This window comes from Tamandua tetradactyla, chromosome 9 (genome assembly GCF_023851605.1).
Source record: "Tamandua tetradactyla isolate mTamTet1 chromosome 9, mTamTet1.pri, whole genome shotgun sequence".
NCBI classification, from domain to species: Eukaryota; Metazoa; Chordata; class Mammalia; order Pilosa; family Myrmecophagidae; genus Tamandua; species Tamandua tetradactyla.
Window position 1 is genome coordinate 88,537,877 of NC_135335.1, and position 17,127 is coordinate 88,555,003.

General features: G+C 41.1%; 1 protein-coding gene across 9 annotated transcripts in view; it reads right to left on the reverse strand.

Moving 5' to 3' along the window:
• LIFR (LIF receptor subunit alpha) overlaps positions 1 to 15,561 on the reverse strand; it is an 81,571-nt gene extending 66,010 nt beyond the window's left edge. For 2 of the 9 annotated variants that reach the window (XM_077117020.1, XM_077117018.1), the window contains exons 1-2: positions 15,262 to 15,561; positions 135 to 216 (exon numbers count right to left, since the gene is read on the reverse strand). In XM_077117020.1, coding sequence (XP_076973135.1) covers positions 135 to 211 — 77 coding nt within the window. In that variant the 5' untranslated portion in view covers positions 212 to 216; positions 15,262 to 15,561. Of the gene's footprint in view, positions 1 to 134; positions 217 to 2,315; positions 3,205 to 7,788; positions 7,823 to 15,240 lie in introns of those variants that run through there. The other 7 variants (XM_077117019.1, XM_077117024.1, XM_077117025.1 and 4 more) reach the window with 6 other exon arrangements.
• Between the last annotated feature and the right edge of the window lie 1,566 nt (positions 15,562 to 17,127).

Here is a 17,127-nt window from a genome sequence, read left to right on the forward strand (position 1 = left end):
TGTTTATTGCCAAAATGAAGAAATTGAGGTTGTGTATAAAAAGAGAGTGGGGAGGGTTCTTTAACCACAATGATCAACCTTATTCACAGGGGACTTAACTAACGGGCATGTCGACCTGGACAGAGGTTACTTACAGACAGATGTGACACAGTTCTACTGTCGCTGACGTTTTCATTAATGACTTAGACCAAGATATAGGAATCACATTCATCAAATCTGTGGATGAAAGAAAATGGACAAAACAGCAAATATACAAGATTGCAATCGTGAGGGTTCTAAAAGTGATGAACATATGAATCAAGCCAAGAGCTTAATATAGTAAATAAATTCAAAATATTAACTCAGTAAGGCAAGTTTTGGGGTCCAAAATGAAATTATCACAATGATACAATAATATACAGTAAGTGAACAAACATGAGTTATAGGAGAAATGATTTACAAGTGTGTGTGAAAAAATACAAAGGAATATCAACAAAATGGGCCAACAATCAATGGGTGTGTGTGCACAGGAGAGATTTTTCTGCCCTTTGTATCTGACAGAATATACCAGGCATACTACACTGAGTTCTAAGCACAATTATTTGAGGGGTATAAACAAACCTGAACTTGTTCAGGTACGTGACAAGGATGATCGACAAAATCAAAACCACAACATGTTAGGAACAAATAAAACAAATGAGGATGTTGGAATCTTAAGATGGGGTTCTGTGGATAGCTAGCTACTCTGAATTTTTAAAAGGCAAATGTAGTCTGGAAGCGCTCATAACAGTCACATTTAGTATGGAGTGATTGTTATTTCTGGATTTTGAGAGGCTTTTTTATATATGTATAACCTGGTAAGAATGAAGCTAATCATGTTGAGATTAAGGTAATTAAGAATACAGGGGTAAGGAAGGAAGACATTGTCTATATTTTAGAACCTCATCTACTCTTTGAGACCAAAGGAAGAAACTTTTATTTTGTCTAGAACCTAAATTTTCTGTAGCGTATAATTAACTCAACTTGTCTGGATAGAGCATTTAACCAATTCAAACACAGGAAGCTCAGAATAAGAATGAGAGCCTTTAATCCTGTATAGTTTAATGTAATGCCGGAATACATCCCAGAGTATATTAAACAGATAATCAAAAACTATTGGCAAAGTCCCTTGTGGGATAGGAAAAAAATTATGGAACTATTAAACGTTACCATGGGGAAAACTCCTGATACTGTGTCAAACATTAGGGATTCCCAAGTCAGTAGGCCAAGCCTACTGGATATTGAGGCTTGCTCTTGTGAAGTATATATGTAGTGGAGAAGCTTAGCCTACCTATAAATAAGCCTAAGAGTTATTTCCAGAGGACCTCTTTTGTTGCTCAGATGTGGCCTCTCTCTAAGCCCAACTCTGTAAGTGAAATCACTGCCCTCCCCCCTACATGGGCCATGACATCCAGGGGTGAAAGTCTCCCTGGCGGCATGGGAGATGACTCCCAGGGATGAGCCTGCCCAGGCACCATGGGATCAACAATGCCATCTTGACCAATAAGGGGAAAAGAAGTATAACAAAGCATCAGTGCCTGAGCGAGTTCAAATAGAGTCAAGAGGCTACTCAGGAGGTCTTATACAAGCCTCAGTAGACATTGCTACCTATCATAACTTGCCAAACCCCAACCAAAACTACTCCTGCTAATCCTAAAGAACACCTAGGGTATCACATAAGATTCTACAAAGGTTCCATGCACTAGGGTTAATTTCTAGAAACCTACAACCTTCAGATGGGACCCAGGACCAGATAAGTCCTGAAATGTAGAGGGACCAGCCTCTCCAGAACATTAAATAGTCCTATCCTCCTATCCTATATTATTGACAGTCCCTTTCAACATGAAAAAGTTAGAATGGGCATAGCCTAAATACATCTAAAGAGTGGGAGAAAGATTAAAGGTGATGGTGGAGTTATACAGAGAAGGTAGGGTTTAACAAATGAGTATGACTGCCAAATCGTTATACTGATATTTCTTTTAGTCTCCAGTATCTTATAGCAGCTAAAAGTAAAAACCTAAAATGCGGAATTGTAACCCATATCAAACTTGAAATCTGTTCTACAACTAATTGTCATGATGTGCTTTGAAATTTTACTGCTTTCTTACATATATGTTATTTTTTACAGAAAAGAAAAAAAGTCAATTGCGATGACAAATGCACAGCTATATGATGATACTGTGAACCACTGATTGTATACTTCTGATGATTATAGGGTATGTGAATATATAACATCACGATAAAAAAATAAATAATTTTTAAAAGGGCAAATGAAGTAGACATAGTTTCATAATTACCTTTTATATATTTTTTACAGGTTAGGAAGCCATTTTATATACATTATTCCAAGAGACTGGACTAGGACCAATGCAGGAAAGCTAAAGTTCAGTGCGAAGAGCAACCTTCAAAAAATCAAAAATCAAATAAGTGGTTTCAGGAAATGAACAGACCAGAGATGTGGTCTCCAAAACAAGAGTGGACATGATGATCTAGCGTGGCATGGAAAGAAAATCTGAGACTTGTTATTCATATGTTTAAAAATTTCTATTTGCATATGCAACATGGAAGGGAAATCAACACTTTTTTATTCACGCAAGGGAAAAGGAAAAAGACCATTCAATGGATCCATAAATTATTTTCCCATAAATTCGTAAAGTCTAGAGCCAGTCCTCAAGCATGAGCATCGATGGCTTTTTATGCCTTCTCCACTTTGAAAAGGGCTCTGATTTCATGTCTCAGTACAAAAGCTCACAAAATTCCAAGAACCTTCTGGAAAAGGACTTCAGGATCATGTAATACAATCTATTTCAGAGATCAGGAAACTGAGGCCCCACATGAGACAACTCTTTTCCTCCCTACTTTATCAGACACACAATGTCTGAACTCCTGGTCTTTATTAGAAGTGGAGGATTTATTTTTGGTCTCAAATGTAAGTAGATAATCTGACAGCAAGGTATGACTAATATGAAACAAAGTCTTTATTGCTGTTTTTAGTAATTGCCCAAATTGTTATAAACTTTTGCTTCAATATAAATTCTAGTCTCACTATTCTTACTCCACTCTCTCTAGTGCAACCTGCTTCCAATTTTATAATGCCACCCACACTTCAGGGCTGCCTGTACGGTTAGCAACTTAAGGGTAAAGCATCGAGAGATCTGTAGTACTTAAGAAGACCAAACACAGTGAAGGCTTTTTCACCATTTAATCTTAGAACTTTACAAAAAAAAAAAAAACATAGTCAAATGAGCATGAGAAGTGCATTTAGTCATTACTAACTGCATGTGTCACTTGCCTTAACTCAGCAAAGTACAGACAAGCGGTCAGAGCTGGGCCCTGGCTGAAGCCTCTCCACTGTGGCCTATACAACCGCAGTTTCCCCAACTGCTCTCTGGACTGCCTACCCCTCCTCAGCACAATCTAGACTCATCCTACTGAAGGGTCATTCTCACAGCTCTGAAATCACCCACGGCACTCCTTGGCCTGTACAAAAAGTCCAAACTTTTGCATGGCGTGAAGCTCTACACTGTTTCACACCAACCTAACTTCCCAGACCCCTCTCTGCCCACCTCCTCACACCGCCTCTGTGCTTTAGTCCTGCCAAACGGGCCAGGCTCTGCCGGACCTCTGCACCGCTGAACATTCTGTGCCCTCTACTGGGAGCACCCTTCCCACTCCACTCCTGCTGGGCCATGTAGTGAAACGCCAAACTTGCCCTTCAAAACTCAGCTCACGTGGCTCCAGATCCAAGCGCCCCCAGTGCTCCCACGGTGTGATGTATACGTTTCTGGGGTTACTTATGCTTCTCGACAAAGTGAGCTCAACGAAGGCAGGTACCTCATTCATCTTTGTATCTCCTGGATACCAACACAAGCCTGATGCCTATTAAGAATTTCTAAAATATTTGCTGAAAAGATGTTTTCTATAAGAAAAAAAAGTGCTGATAAATAGTACAGTGTTAATATACTTTATCATAGAGTCCAGACAAATGGTTAAAAAAGATACTAAAGTGAGATGAATACCTCTAAAAGAAATAAAAGTATGCAATTCGCAAACTAAGAAATGGACCATAAACATGAAAATGATGTGAAAACATAATTCAACTACAATCTGGGAAAGGTTAGTAAGAACGACACTAGGTACTCCTGAGGGCAAGGTGGAGAAATTGGAACACACCTGTAGCTGTGCATGGTGAGCAGAGGGCAGCTGGTCGCATTGCCAACCTTGACTGTGCACTTGCTCTGTACCACAAAGGCCGAGCATCCTATCTGCATTGTTGTTAACACACCAAACATGTGTGTTTTAACAACACAAGTTTAGCTCACCAAACATGAGCGCACAGAGAGACAAAACTACTTGCCCAAAGTTGCCCAGCCTTTATGGAGCAAAGCCAGGATTTGAACCCAGGTTTGGATTTTGACTCCGGAGTCGGAGCTCTGAGTCAGTGTGTTATGATGTCTTTCACATCAAAAGCCTTTGATTCAATAACAACAGTGATGACAATGACGATGAACCAAGGTTGCAAACATTTACTGGGAACTTACTATGTGCTAGGTACTGTGCCAAACACTTCACATGAGATTTATGACGCCAATTTAAGAAATTTTCCTGTGATGATGTTTATTGACCATGATCCATAATTTAGTGGGAAAGAAATTGTGTCTGTTGATTTGAGAAAGATTAAGATGCTACCTCCATGTGCGTTCTAGTCCCCTTCTCCCTCTCTTTCTGTACACTTAGTTATTTGCCAATTATGTTAATTTAAAAATAAACCCTAGCGCGGTGCCAACGGTGGCTCAGTGGCAGAGTTCTCGCCTGCCATGCCAGAGACCCGAGTTCGATTCCCGGAACCTGTCCATGCAATAAATAAATAAACAAATAAACTCTATCGGCTGGAAATTCTTAAATTAATCTCCTACTGACCATGATTTATCTCCACACATAGACACAACTTTCTGCATGACCTGTCCCCAGATGTACATACAACTTTTCACTGCAAGTTTAATAGGCATTCTCAAATTCAACCTGCCTAAAAGAGATTCATCTGTTCTTCTCCTAGTCTTCACTCTCCCCAAAAATGGTGCCCCCATCTGCTCACGTTAAAAACCTAGCAATCATCCTTGATTCATCCCTTTCTTTCACCATCAGCCTCTGCCTCCTCCCCAAGTCTATCGGCTACACCTTCAATTACACTCTGAATCCAAACACTGCTCATGATCCTACTGCCGCCCCCACACTCTAATGCAGCAACCTCTTTAGTAGCCTTCTAAGTCGCCCCATTGTTTCCATGCTTGCTCCATCTTGCTCCGCTCCAGTCCATCTGCACCAAGGAGCCAGGGTAACCCCTCAAAAGACATCTATCAGATCACATCGCCCCCCCAGTGGGAAACTGCCCAATAGGGTCTCATTATAAACAAACCCTGCACTCTTTACCAGGACCGACAAAGTCTTACACTGTCAGTCGGGTACTGCTCTCCCTTTCACACCTATGGCGTATACCTCGCTCCTCTTCTCTCCGGGTTCCGGGCATTGTGCCTTTTTCCATTTCTCAGACACACCAAACTTGGTTCCACCTTAGACAGAGTCTTTGCGAGTGTTATCCCTACAACGGGGGACCTCATCCCCTAGCCATTCAAATGACTGGGTCCTGCTTATCATTCAACTCTGAGCTCAACCCTCACCTCACTTCCTCAGAAAGCTCTCTCCTCATCACTCTGTAAAGCGCAGACAAGACTCTGCCTGCCACCCTAAAGGACCAATACTGCAGCACACCCACATGCCACTCACTCTTCATCATGGTGTACTATTTTATCTCCTTTTGACTGCATACAAAAGTATGCAGTAAATGTTTGCTGAATAAACTGAAAACATGGATGAATTAATGAACTGAACATAATATACCGAAAAAGTATTAAAATAAGTTAAATTTTAAAAGCATGTTACAAGAAAATATGATGGTTTAACGTATCTGAAGCTGTAGTCATAAATATATGTATACATAAGCATAGAACTTAATCTAGAAAGATATACAACAGAATGTTATTGTTGGATCTCTCTGGTAAAACTGAAAAAAATTGTATTATCTTTTGTATCCTCTAAATTTTCTTAATTTCTATAAAATAAGCAAATATAATTTTAAAAAAGCTATTTCCATTTTAAAAAAACAGTCCAATATTAAAAAATAAGGAATTTTGCAAAGAAATTACAACAGCTAACAATACGATATCTTATTTCCCCCATAAAAAAGTAGGTAAACTGTAGTTCTCATAGGAGAGAAGTAAAGGGGGCCATGGAAAGTGATGGTTTAGAAAGGAAAAACCATGGAATAAATGGAGAATAAAATGTGGACTCTGTTGGTGGCTATGACATGTGACATGACAACCTTCCATGCATTTTACACAGGAACAAAAAAAAGTGATTTCTGAAATAGTCATCTTTTATTAGGCTGTATGAGGGAAATAAGATGCAACAACATTAGTGTTTGTCATGAAGGTTCCAGAACATATCTTTCATGACTATCTTCCTTGGCTTCTGAGACTTTCTATCAAAATACCTACAACTGTTGCCAACTTAAAAAAAAAAAAATTCCCTACATAGGGAACAGATTATAAAATCAATGTGGTTTTACATACTGTCAAATGGAAGTATGATTTTAAACTGCATGCTTTATTGTCCTTGCCTCTCAGTAGGATCACATGCTGTAATTTCTCAAGTGGAGTATCCATGAATTCCACACATCCTAAATTTATTAGCAGGAATCCATCCTCAATAATTTTATAAAAGATAATCTCAAAAAGGCATGAGGGCTTACTTAAGGTAATGAAAGCTTTTTCCATCACAGAAGACATATAGTAGTAATTTGAAGAGTATTAGTCTAGGGTATTTTTATACATATATAACATAAATCATCACTAAATCATCAGTGGATGTCAACAAGGCAAAATTACCCAGTCTGTAAATCATTTGTTTGTTGAATAAGGAAGGAGGGGGATGTCTGTGCTCACTGAAAAGGAACGTCATGATAAAATTTCCTTTTTAAATGGCCGTAGAGGAAAAGAGAACTACTTTATCATTAACAATGCCAACAGTTCAGTGAGTGAGCGTCCTGTCCTAGGGTCTGTCCTGGCCACTTTGCAGATTTCCCTCATGGGGCAGGACATGTCTGTCCCAGGCACTGCTGCAATCTGATGCCAGCCCAGTGCCCAGGAAAGAAAAGACACCCAACAGTGACCAAATGGGTACACTGCATTTCATTCTGACAACATGGAAAAGAGGATGGGGCTCTGGTCTTCAAGAACTTACCATACAGTACTGTGCAAGACAACAACAGAAGGGAGGAAAAAAACCCACCATCAATTCAAAATAAAATCAACTGGCAACAGAAAGCATTTCAGTTTTAAAGTAAATAAAACCTCCACAACATTTTTCCCAGAGACCAGAAACAATGAAATATTTTGTCAGAAGGCTCTGAAAGGCTTTTCCCAACAGTTTGACATAACTTAGAAGACAAAATTATTTGGCTTAGAAATTCTGTACTGATAGGAATATGATCCATCATTACAGATCAGTGAAGTCCACATTTGTCAAACTTATTATCTGCAGGCACCTTGAGCTGGATTACATTATTAGTCTCATTTTACTATAAGGAAATAGACACTGAACTTGTCCAAGTTCATACATGTAAATGGAAAATGAGATCTGAGTCCACTCCCTTTACTAAACAACATGCTTTATATATAGGAAACTCAGGAAAGTTAAAAGAATCACACTCACCTGAAATTTCACCACACATGGAAAATCTCACCCAACATGTGGCATATAGCCTTCCAGGCATTAGTCTACATAATATATAGAAAATTGTAAGCATAGATTCATACACACATACACCCTCTTTAAAAATAAAAACAAACAAAAAAACCTAAGGCCAATTTACACATACTGTTTGTAGATTGCTTTTTCAGTTCACAAATTTTGAGACTCTTCCAATAAATATGTCTACATCACTGTTAATAAACAAAGGGTATTCCATTTCATGAATATATCAGAATTTGATTAAGCTCCCTATTACTGAACAATTAAGTTGTTTCTAGCTTATAACTATTATAAACAAGGTTGCAAAAATCATTTTTGCAAATAAGAGGTTTATTTCGCAAATGGGTTTATTTTGCATGTATTTTTTTATGTGGCAGATTCCAGAATCTAGAAATGAGCTTTGTTGCGGTTTTTTACCCCAAACCTCAGCCAGCCCTGACTGCTCTACTTGATATGTCCCACTAAGTGCACTTCCCACCAAGTGAAGAATCATTGTGTGGTGGGAGAACTATTACTGACAAAAAGTATGGTGTAGACATGCACTGCGTAGGCAGAGAACCACTGCACTTTATTTTTTCCTCCTTGGTTTAAATTAATTCCTAGTGGTGGTGTCCCTGAGTAAGGGACATGGCACATTTCTGAGGCTTTCTATGAGTAATACAAAATTGTCCTCCTGGAAAGTTGCAACAATCAAAACAGTCACCAGCAGCATTTGAAAGTGACAACTCCTTAACACCTCCTGTTTAAAAACAGTTTAATACCTATATGCCCCAAATGTTTTAAAAATAGTGGGACTAGTTGACAGAACCCATCCAGACAAACAGCAAACACTTCAGACAACAAATGCTAGATTTTAAAGTTCATATGCTTTCAAATACAGAACAGAAAACAAAGGACATCAGATACCAGCACAGTGAACTTGCCAGAAAGACTGCCAAAAGAATCGTGTGAAACCAGGCTCCAGAAGGTGCCAGCCTAGCAAGTGAAACACTGACTACTCACTTGCCTCTCTGGTTAATATGAGGCTTAGTATCTGGGCTATAAGAGCAAAGCACTTATTTTTTAAAGAAACACATGAACTTGTATTTTACATTTGAATTTTATTAACAGTACCTTAATAGTTAATTTGGCAATCTGAAGTCCCCAAAATTATTTTAGATATTCATTTATTCACAAATATCTGACTGCCTACCATGGACCGGGCACTGTCTTAATGCTGGGAACAAAGCAAAGTCCCACAATTTCCCTTCCTTCAAGGTGCTGCCTACAAGGGAACTCAGACACTGCAGTTAAGAATCAGCAAAACATGGCAACAGCAGCCGTTCTGGAACTATTGGATTATTAGACACACTCCAACACCTTTGGGTCTCAATTTCTTTATCTCTAAATTTAGGAAGATGACTAAATGATGTGAGGTCCCCTTTGGTTCTCAAATTCTGTGATCCCTTTGGTTTTGTTTGAACGCTTACGCATACTCATGCAAGCTTTGCATTTTAAGCTCCATATAACAAACTAATTTGCTAGTTCTTCCATGAAATCAGAACCAGGCTCTCCCAGAAAACCAATGTTACTTCTACAGTAAAATTTTGGCAACCCAAGTACCTTCAAGGAATAAAAGCAGGATAATGTTCCAGTTTGATGAGGATTTATCCTTTCAACATTGTTTTCTCTGAAGAGGTTTCTAAAATGTTCTTGCCTCCTTCAGTTTCATACTGCACTATAAATACTTAGGCATGAAACATGAACTCTTCGGTATGGTGGTGGGTCTCCAAGCCTACTGGAGGGGAACGGTTGATGCCCGGGCTTTAACATGGCACCCGCCCTGGTGTCCTCAGGGGTCACAGTCCTGAAGCCCCTGTGATGATGTTCACCTTTCTTCAGCTTGCGCCCACCCCCAACTCATCAGGCACACTCAATTTTCCCGTCCACGTAATATCTGTAACTCTCGGTCTCATTAGCTTTTCTAATATTAGAAGTGGGGACCGCTGCTTCTGTCACCACTTGTTTTCCACCAGATGTTCCTGCCACCACCATTTCAGTTGTTCTTGGATCCCGGGTCTCCTTGGAGAAGCTTGATTTGGGTAATACAATGAATGCATAGCAAGGAGCCATCCAAATACTTTCCCAAGGCACGCTCTATGGAAGAGTCACGCAAACACTTTCAAGAAGTACTACCACCTGCTTGTGGCCTTTCAGAATCCTTAACAGTACAGGTGCCTATCCTCAACCACAGGCATATACCGTGATTCCAATTCTTCCTCCATGCCTGCCCTATAAACCAGACGAATGGGTAAGGGCCAAGATTTTCTCTTCTTCGTACAAAAATACATGAATAATTCAGCCAACAGTTTTCCCTCCATTTCCAACACAGAACTGAAACAGCATCTGCTATGCACAACCTCTGTTCATCAGCAACAGCAGCTGTAGCATATGACTAATAAGAATGTATATGTTGCAACTTTAGACAATGTAAGGCATATCTGGAATCCCTGCATTTCCTAGGTCACAAAAGAAAATGTAAAGAATTGGTAAAAGTACTTTAACTCAAGCATCTAAACCTCTAAATTTACCAAAACCAGTTGACTACTATTCCTGTTTGCCTGAAGAGTTTTCAGAAACCACAGGTATCAGAACAAAAGGACAAAGGCTTGACTTAAGAGAGCTTTTTTTGCAAAAAACTTTTGAAAGTTGTAAGATAAAATTATTTCACACAGAAATAACTTACCGCTTTGAGGTATCAACCAATTAGGAAAATTGAAAAAAATAAATACTCATTTTGCAAGATCACAAAACCCCTGATGTTAAACAAGAGAGCAAAAGTCACAGACATGAGAAAGACACCATATTCTTATAAGGCATCAAAACAACACGCTTGGCACAAAAACTATTTCCCAAGCTTTCAATTAATATAAAGGAACATATATTTAAAATAACAGATTAGAAGTTAGAAAGAGGAAACACCACAAGTTCCTCATATTCCCTAAAATAGAACACGCACGCATTCCTCTCTGAGAATTAAAGTACCTATATAAAGTACATATATTTTGTCTGTCATCTGCCCAAAAGGACTTAAACATTCAACACTCAAAAAGGCATCTTGAAAACTTTACACTTAAGCAAATAACTAATCCACTGAAATCAAAGATGAAACTGCTGACTACATTTCTCAAAATCACTGAAATTCACTGAAAAAGGTGTGTTCTTAAGGTTTCAAATGTCAATTTCAGAGAATGGCAATCAAATGCAAATGACTTGAAGCAATAATTTGAAAGACTTGTGTTAACAGTATTAACACACTTGTTCATGTCAAGGGCCAAAGCTATGGTTAAAAGCGCAGATAAAAGATTCCTGAATATATTTTGACCAGAATCGGGCAAGTTATTTCTTTTTTTTTTTTTTTTTTTGCTTCACCTCTATTTTATTGGCTTAAGATTTGCATCTTTTTTTTTTTATTAACGGAATAAAAAAAAAGAAATTAACACAGCATTTAGAAATCATACCATTCTACATATGCACTCAGTAATTCTTAACATCATCACATAGATGCATGATCATCGTTTCTTAGTACATTTGCATCGGTTTAGAGGAACTAGCAACACAACAGAAAAAGATATAAAATGTTAATATAGAGAAAAGAAATAAAAGTAGTAATAATAGTAAAAAACAAAAAAAACCCTATAGCTCAGATGAAGCTTCATTCAGTGTTTTAACATGATTACTTTACAATTAGGTATTATTGTGCTGTCCATTTTTGAGTTTTTGTATCTAGTCCTGTTGCACAGTCTGTATCCCTTAACAGAAGAATGGCTAAACAAACTGTGGTATATACATACGATGGAATATTATGCAGCTTTAAGACAAGATAAGCTTATGAAGCATGTAATAACATGGATGGACCTAGAGAACATTATGCTGAGTGAGTCCAGCCAAAAACTAAAGGACAAATACTGTATGGTCCCACTGATGTGAACGGACATTCGAGAATAAACTTCAAATATGTCATTGGTAACAGAGTCCAGCAGGAGTTAGAAACAGGATAAGATAATGGGTAATTGAAGCAAGTTATTTCTTAAACTCTCTACTCATTTATTCAATAAATCCCCACAGCCCACTCTGGGACGGAGGTTGTGCCTAGCGCTGGGCATGCCACAGAGAACAAGCAGGCCTGTTACTGCCTTGCTGGGGCTTCCAGCCTCCAATTTTAGCACTGGAGGGCTCTTTTCCACTTGGGCAAACATTTCTTGACATATGCGAACACACCTATCATTGCAATTGCTTTCCCCTTTCACTCTCCCCAGGCCCATCTGTCATAAACTCCAGCCACATCAGCATCCTTCTGTTCCTTAGGGGCACAGCTCAAAGCTTTTACATTTGCTACTCCCTCTGTCTGAGACTTTTCCCCCAGATCTCTAAATTACTAGCTTCTGTCACTCCATTCGCAGCACACCTTTCTCCAACTCAGAGAGACTTCCCAAGTTACTCAATCTAAAACAGCAATCCCCACCCAGTCTCTCTTTACCACAGCGACCCGATCTTATCTTGACCAGTACTTATCACCATCTCCCCAACTAAAAATGTGAACTCCATCTTTTTGTCCATCTCCCCACGAAGTGAGACAGGATCTGTCTGCCTGTCTGCCTTGCATACTGCTATATTCTTATTTCCTAGAAGATTGTCTGGTATATAACACATGCTTAATAGATAATTAAGAAGAACAAATTTAAACAATATTAGTAGTTTTGAACTACAAAGAAAAGTACCAAATAATAAAGGTAAAAGAATATTGTAATCGCTAAAAGATGTTTGAGCAGCTAAAAAAAAAGTCATCATAGCTCACACAAGTCTAAAATCACCCTCAAAAATAAGATTATGTAAATAACAAAGCACAAAATTGGCTAAAACTCAAACATTCTGATGTATTGGGCTCAATTTCTAGCATTAGCATCACTTCTACAATGTATTCTGTTTTAAAGCACCGTTAAGAAGAGACTCCAATTTTTAATGGAAAAAAAAGAGTAAAGGCCAAAATTTTTTTTTTCAAGTTCTCCCTGAGGATTTATTAGGAACCCTCTCCCAAACTGTAAAGATTACAACCGTATTATAGCAACATTAATATATAAGATACTGATGATAATGTACAGAAGGCAGAGATTCACCTGCCAAATGGCAAATGAGTTTTCAAAAACACAGACTGTCCTCACCTTCAGTTTAAACAAGGGTATGAGGCTTCTCTCCACGTTCAAAAAGATTCAAATTCAAGAACATTTCTTACACATTATTCCTTGAAAAATTTTATCTACTCCTTTACTTTTGTTGAAACAAAGAACTCAGCTGTCAATCAGAGAATATACCTTTAGGTACTGATCATCAAGGCTCACTTCCCACCCCAAACACGAAGTAGCCTTATGGATCACTCTGAAGTTACAAAAAGGCAAAAAAGGGTGGACCCTGCAGAGCAGGGACATTTGTTTCCTGGACTGTGAAGTAAAGCGAGTTACTACTTACTGCCTCTGGACCTTTAGGAGTAACTCAAATCCACCCGAAAGCCTCAAAAAACTAACATTTTATAATTGTTTTATGGGACAATATTAGAAACAACCTACATAAATATCAATAGAGAAGAGGTTAAAGAAACCTTAAGGTTCTCAGCAGCTGTCAGAAAATGAAAAGGCTCTCTTACATACAGGTACAGAAAGACTGTAGGGTTCCACGGGGCTGAAAGCAATGGTGCAAAACAAAGTATATAACCAATTCTCAATGGAGGAGAAACAACAAAAAATAACATATACATAACATTTATGCATGTTACAGGCATGCACAGGCAGCATGTGGAAGGCTATATACAAGGAGCTGGTAGCCCTTGTTTCTGGAGGAGCTGGGGAGTGGGGGACCCAGTGCTGTGCAGGAGAATGATATATACGATTACCAACCTATTTATTCAAGGATGACCATTATGAAGCAGAAGTTCTCAAACAATCACAAAAGTTCTGTTCTCTTCAACAGCACAGTTCCTGATTCTCATTTCCCAAAAGAGAATCCAAGTCTGCACTAGAGAGATGTACTTGTGATCTCACCTATTACCAAGCAAATAATCTTCAACTCAATTCTAGGACGGGAACTAGCTGCTGGGTTCACCTTGAAAACATGCCTCGTATTTGAATTGAGCTTGTAACTACCTAACGAAGCTTTCAAATCAACAGTTTCTACCTGGCTATATAAGAGTCAATGTAAGAAATAAGTGAGAGGACAGTCTCATGCCTGTACACACACACACACACACACACACACAGTACCTGGGTTTCCTTTCCTCTCCCAGGCTTAGACAAGGAGCCCTCTGATATTAGTAAACCGTAATTTCAGATTCGTAGCAAAATCATCATGTAAGGAGAGGAGCAAGCATCATTTGCACTGAATAAACGCCTTACTTTTTCATTTATGTGTATAGAGAAGAGGTTGCTTTAAACTTAATTTAGCCACCATTTTTTGATCCCTGCCTAAGTGATACTGTCCCATTAATTTTACTACGAGCAAATGTTTTTGGTTCTGTTTTTGTTTTAAGTTAAAGACAAACCTGGATCTGAAGAGCAACAAATCAGAAGGCAAACTTTGAACTGAAACCTTTCTGTTAAAAGTATATCTTAAAAGAAATGCAAAAACAAAACAAACAAAAACCCTCACTTCCAAATGCCATTCGATAGCAGGACACAAGTTATATCAATATTTGACTGCATTAAACACACAAAGAAACAAAAAGACACCCAACTGCAAATAAAACAGCCCATATAGTTTTGGTAGCTGAAACCCGGGACCAAAATCACATTATTCAAGCCCACACGTTAGTTCACAACACTTGATGTGCAGGGTTCTGTCGGTCAGAACTCATGATTATAGCTTTGTGCTTTTATACAACACACCCTAAGCAGCATCTTTCACGAAGCCTAACCTTGATTGTCAACACTTCAACTCTGACCACCAGTATAGTGCCTTTGGATATAGTCATATAAAAATATAGGGAAGTCAAAGGTACTATAAATACAGACAAAAAATTAATGATCAATTGGGGCTGAACGGCACCAATCGCTTGGCTGGTCACATATCCAACGGGGCGAAAAATTAAAGCTCCTTCCCATCCCCCAGGTAACCTCTGGCCTCAGAACTTATACCCTGCGTGGTGCAGAAGTTCGCTGCGGGGGCGGCGGCGCCGACCGAGTCTGGAGGGTGGCCGAAGGGCGCACGGCGAGAGACGCGACCTAGAGTCGCGTTCCCCCTGTCATTCACCTCGGACGGACCTTGGGGCCAGGGCCGGCCAGAGCGCTGCCCCCCAACCCCGCCCCCGTCCGCGCCGCCGGACGCTAGAGGAGACGCGCCCCTGGTACCGGGCTCTAGGGCTCGGGTTCCCACTCCTGCGCTCACCCGCCAGCTCCCGACACTCACGGGCCGCTCCCGCGCCGCTATCTCGCCATCCCCGGCCGTCGGTTCCACCGCCTCCGCCGCTGCCCCGGGGTTACCCGGAGTCCGCAGCCGCCCGTGGGCTGGAAGCGAGGGGGAGGGGGACAGGGCAAGACCCTTCGCCGCCGCCGTCTCGCCTCCCCGTTCCCAGTGCGGAGCTGCTCGAGGCGGCCGCGGACGAAAGGCGCCCCGCTCCCCTCTGAGAGCCGGGAGCCGCCGCCGCCGCCAGAGTCGCCCGGAGGCAACGGTAACGGCCACGGCCACAGCCGAGAAGCTCCAGCCCAGACTGCGGCGCGCGGGGGCGGCCCCTGCACGCCACTCGGCGGGGGGCGCTGCGGCCCCGGACCCGCCCCCCCTCCCCGCCCTCCCGCCCCGCCCCGCCCCGTGGTCCGCGCCCCGCGCGCCCCCGCCAGAAGCCGCCCGCGCGCCCCCGCCGCCGCCCCGAGGCCCGGCCGCGCGCGCCCCAGCCTCGCCCGCGGGGCCGCTCCGGGGAGTCCGAGGAGCGCGCGCGGCCCCGGACTCAGTGGGTGGTGCTTCCGCTGAGTCTGGCGTCCAGAGGCCAATCTCGGAAGGTCATGGAAGGGCCCGGGAGAGCGAAGCTGCCAAGCCGGTGCAAATCCTCTCAAAAGGCCGGGTCACCGGCACTACTGGAAGGACGGCTCCAGTAACGCTGCCTACGCGCATTGCAAACGATGCATAGAGGAGGGGAAAAGTGGGGGTCGTGTTTTTAGCCGCTTCTGTAAAACCAGCTTCTGCACCTTGAGGGGAGCGGTGTGTGTGTGTGTGTGTGTGTGATTGCTTGGGTATTATGAGTTACCTAAAATGTCCCTAGAGCCAGGGCGCTCTGGCTCAGACCACCTTCCTCCTCCCTGGCACTGTGTTCCTTCAGCCCGAGAGGGCCCGCGGGACATTCTGAGACTATCATGGAGCCATCTAGTCTTGCCTCCCAGGCGTGGTGGGTTTATTTATGCGGAGAAGAAACGGATCCCTTAATGGGGTGAGATTTTTTCTTCGTGCATTGTTCCCATTTCCGCAGTTTCACTTGGCCTCGGTTTTCTTCCAGAGTAATGCACCAAATGAAATTAGCTGGAGAGCGTCTGATGGCGCAGAATCCTACTTTGGAGATGTTTACGCTCTATCCCGGATGCGTTTGATAATGCTCTCTTCGACACAATTAATTTTGCAAAGTTCAGAAATGTGCCAGATAGAGCCTCGGCACGCAGAGGCACAGGACTCTGCAGACACACCTTCAATAGGAAGCCGGCTTGTTTTATTTGATGCGCCAGCACCAAGGCCAACATATTTTTTATTTGTGTTATATGTGTGTGTATGTGTGTGTGTGTGTGTGTGTGTGTGTGTGTTTTGAGACCTTTGATGAAATAACAAAGCAATTTCTAAATTGGCGAAATGGGGTTTGTTTCCTGAAATGACTTTCCTCTATTGGTAATGTAAGTCTAAAGTGTGCAACGAAAACACCTGAAAGTGCATTAATTGAAAAGTAGGATTCCTAGACGAACATATGGGTATCACCTCAAGACTCGTGCTAAAGCTTGAACATATTTTGAACACCAAAACTGAATGCTTATTATCCCTAAGACCTTCATGGAGAACATGCTTCTATTTTGTATATCTGAAACCTGATGTAAGATGCACAACATAGCTTTTTGTTCACCGCTCTCTTGAGTCATTAATGATCTGAGAAATTTTTTATTATTGATATCAGAGAATCCTATAACTGGCTTTTCCATTAGGCACTGTGGGCACAATGTTCAGTCCCCACAATACTCTTAGGAACCCACAAAGATGCTCTAATTTCCTTTAAGATCAAAAAGAGAAAAATGAACATTTAGG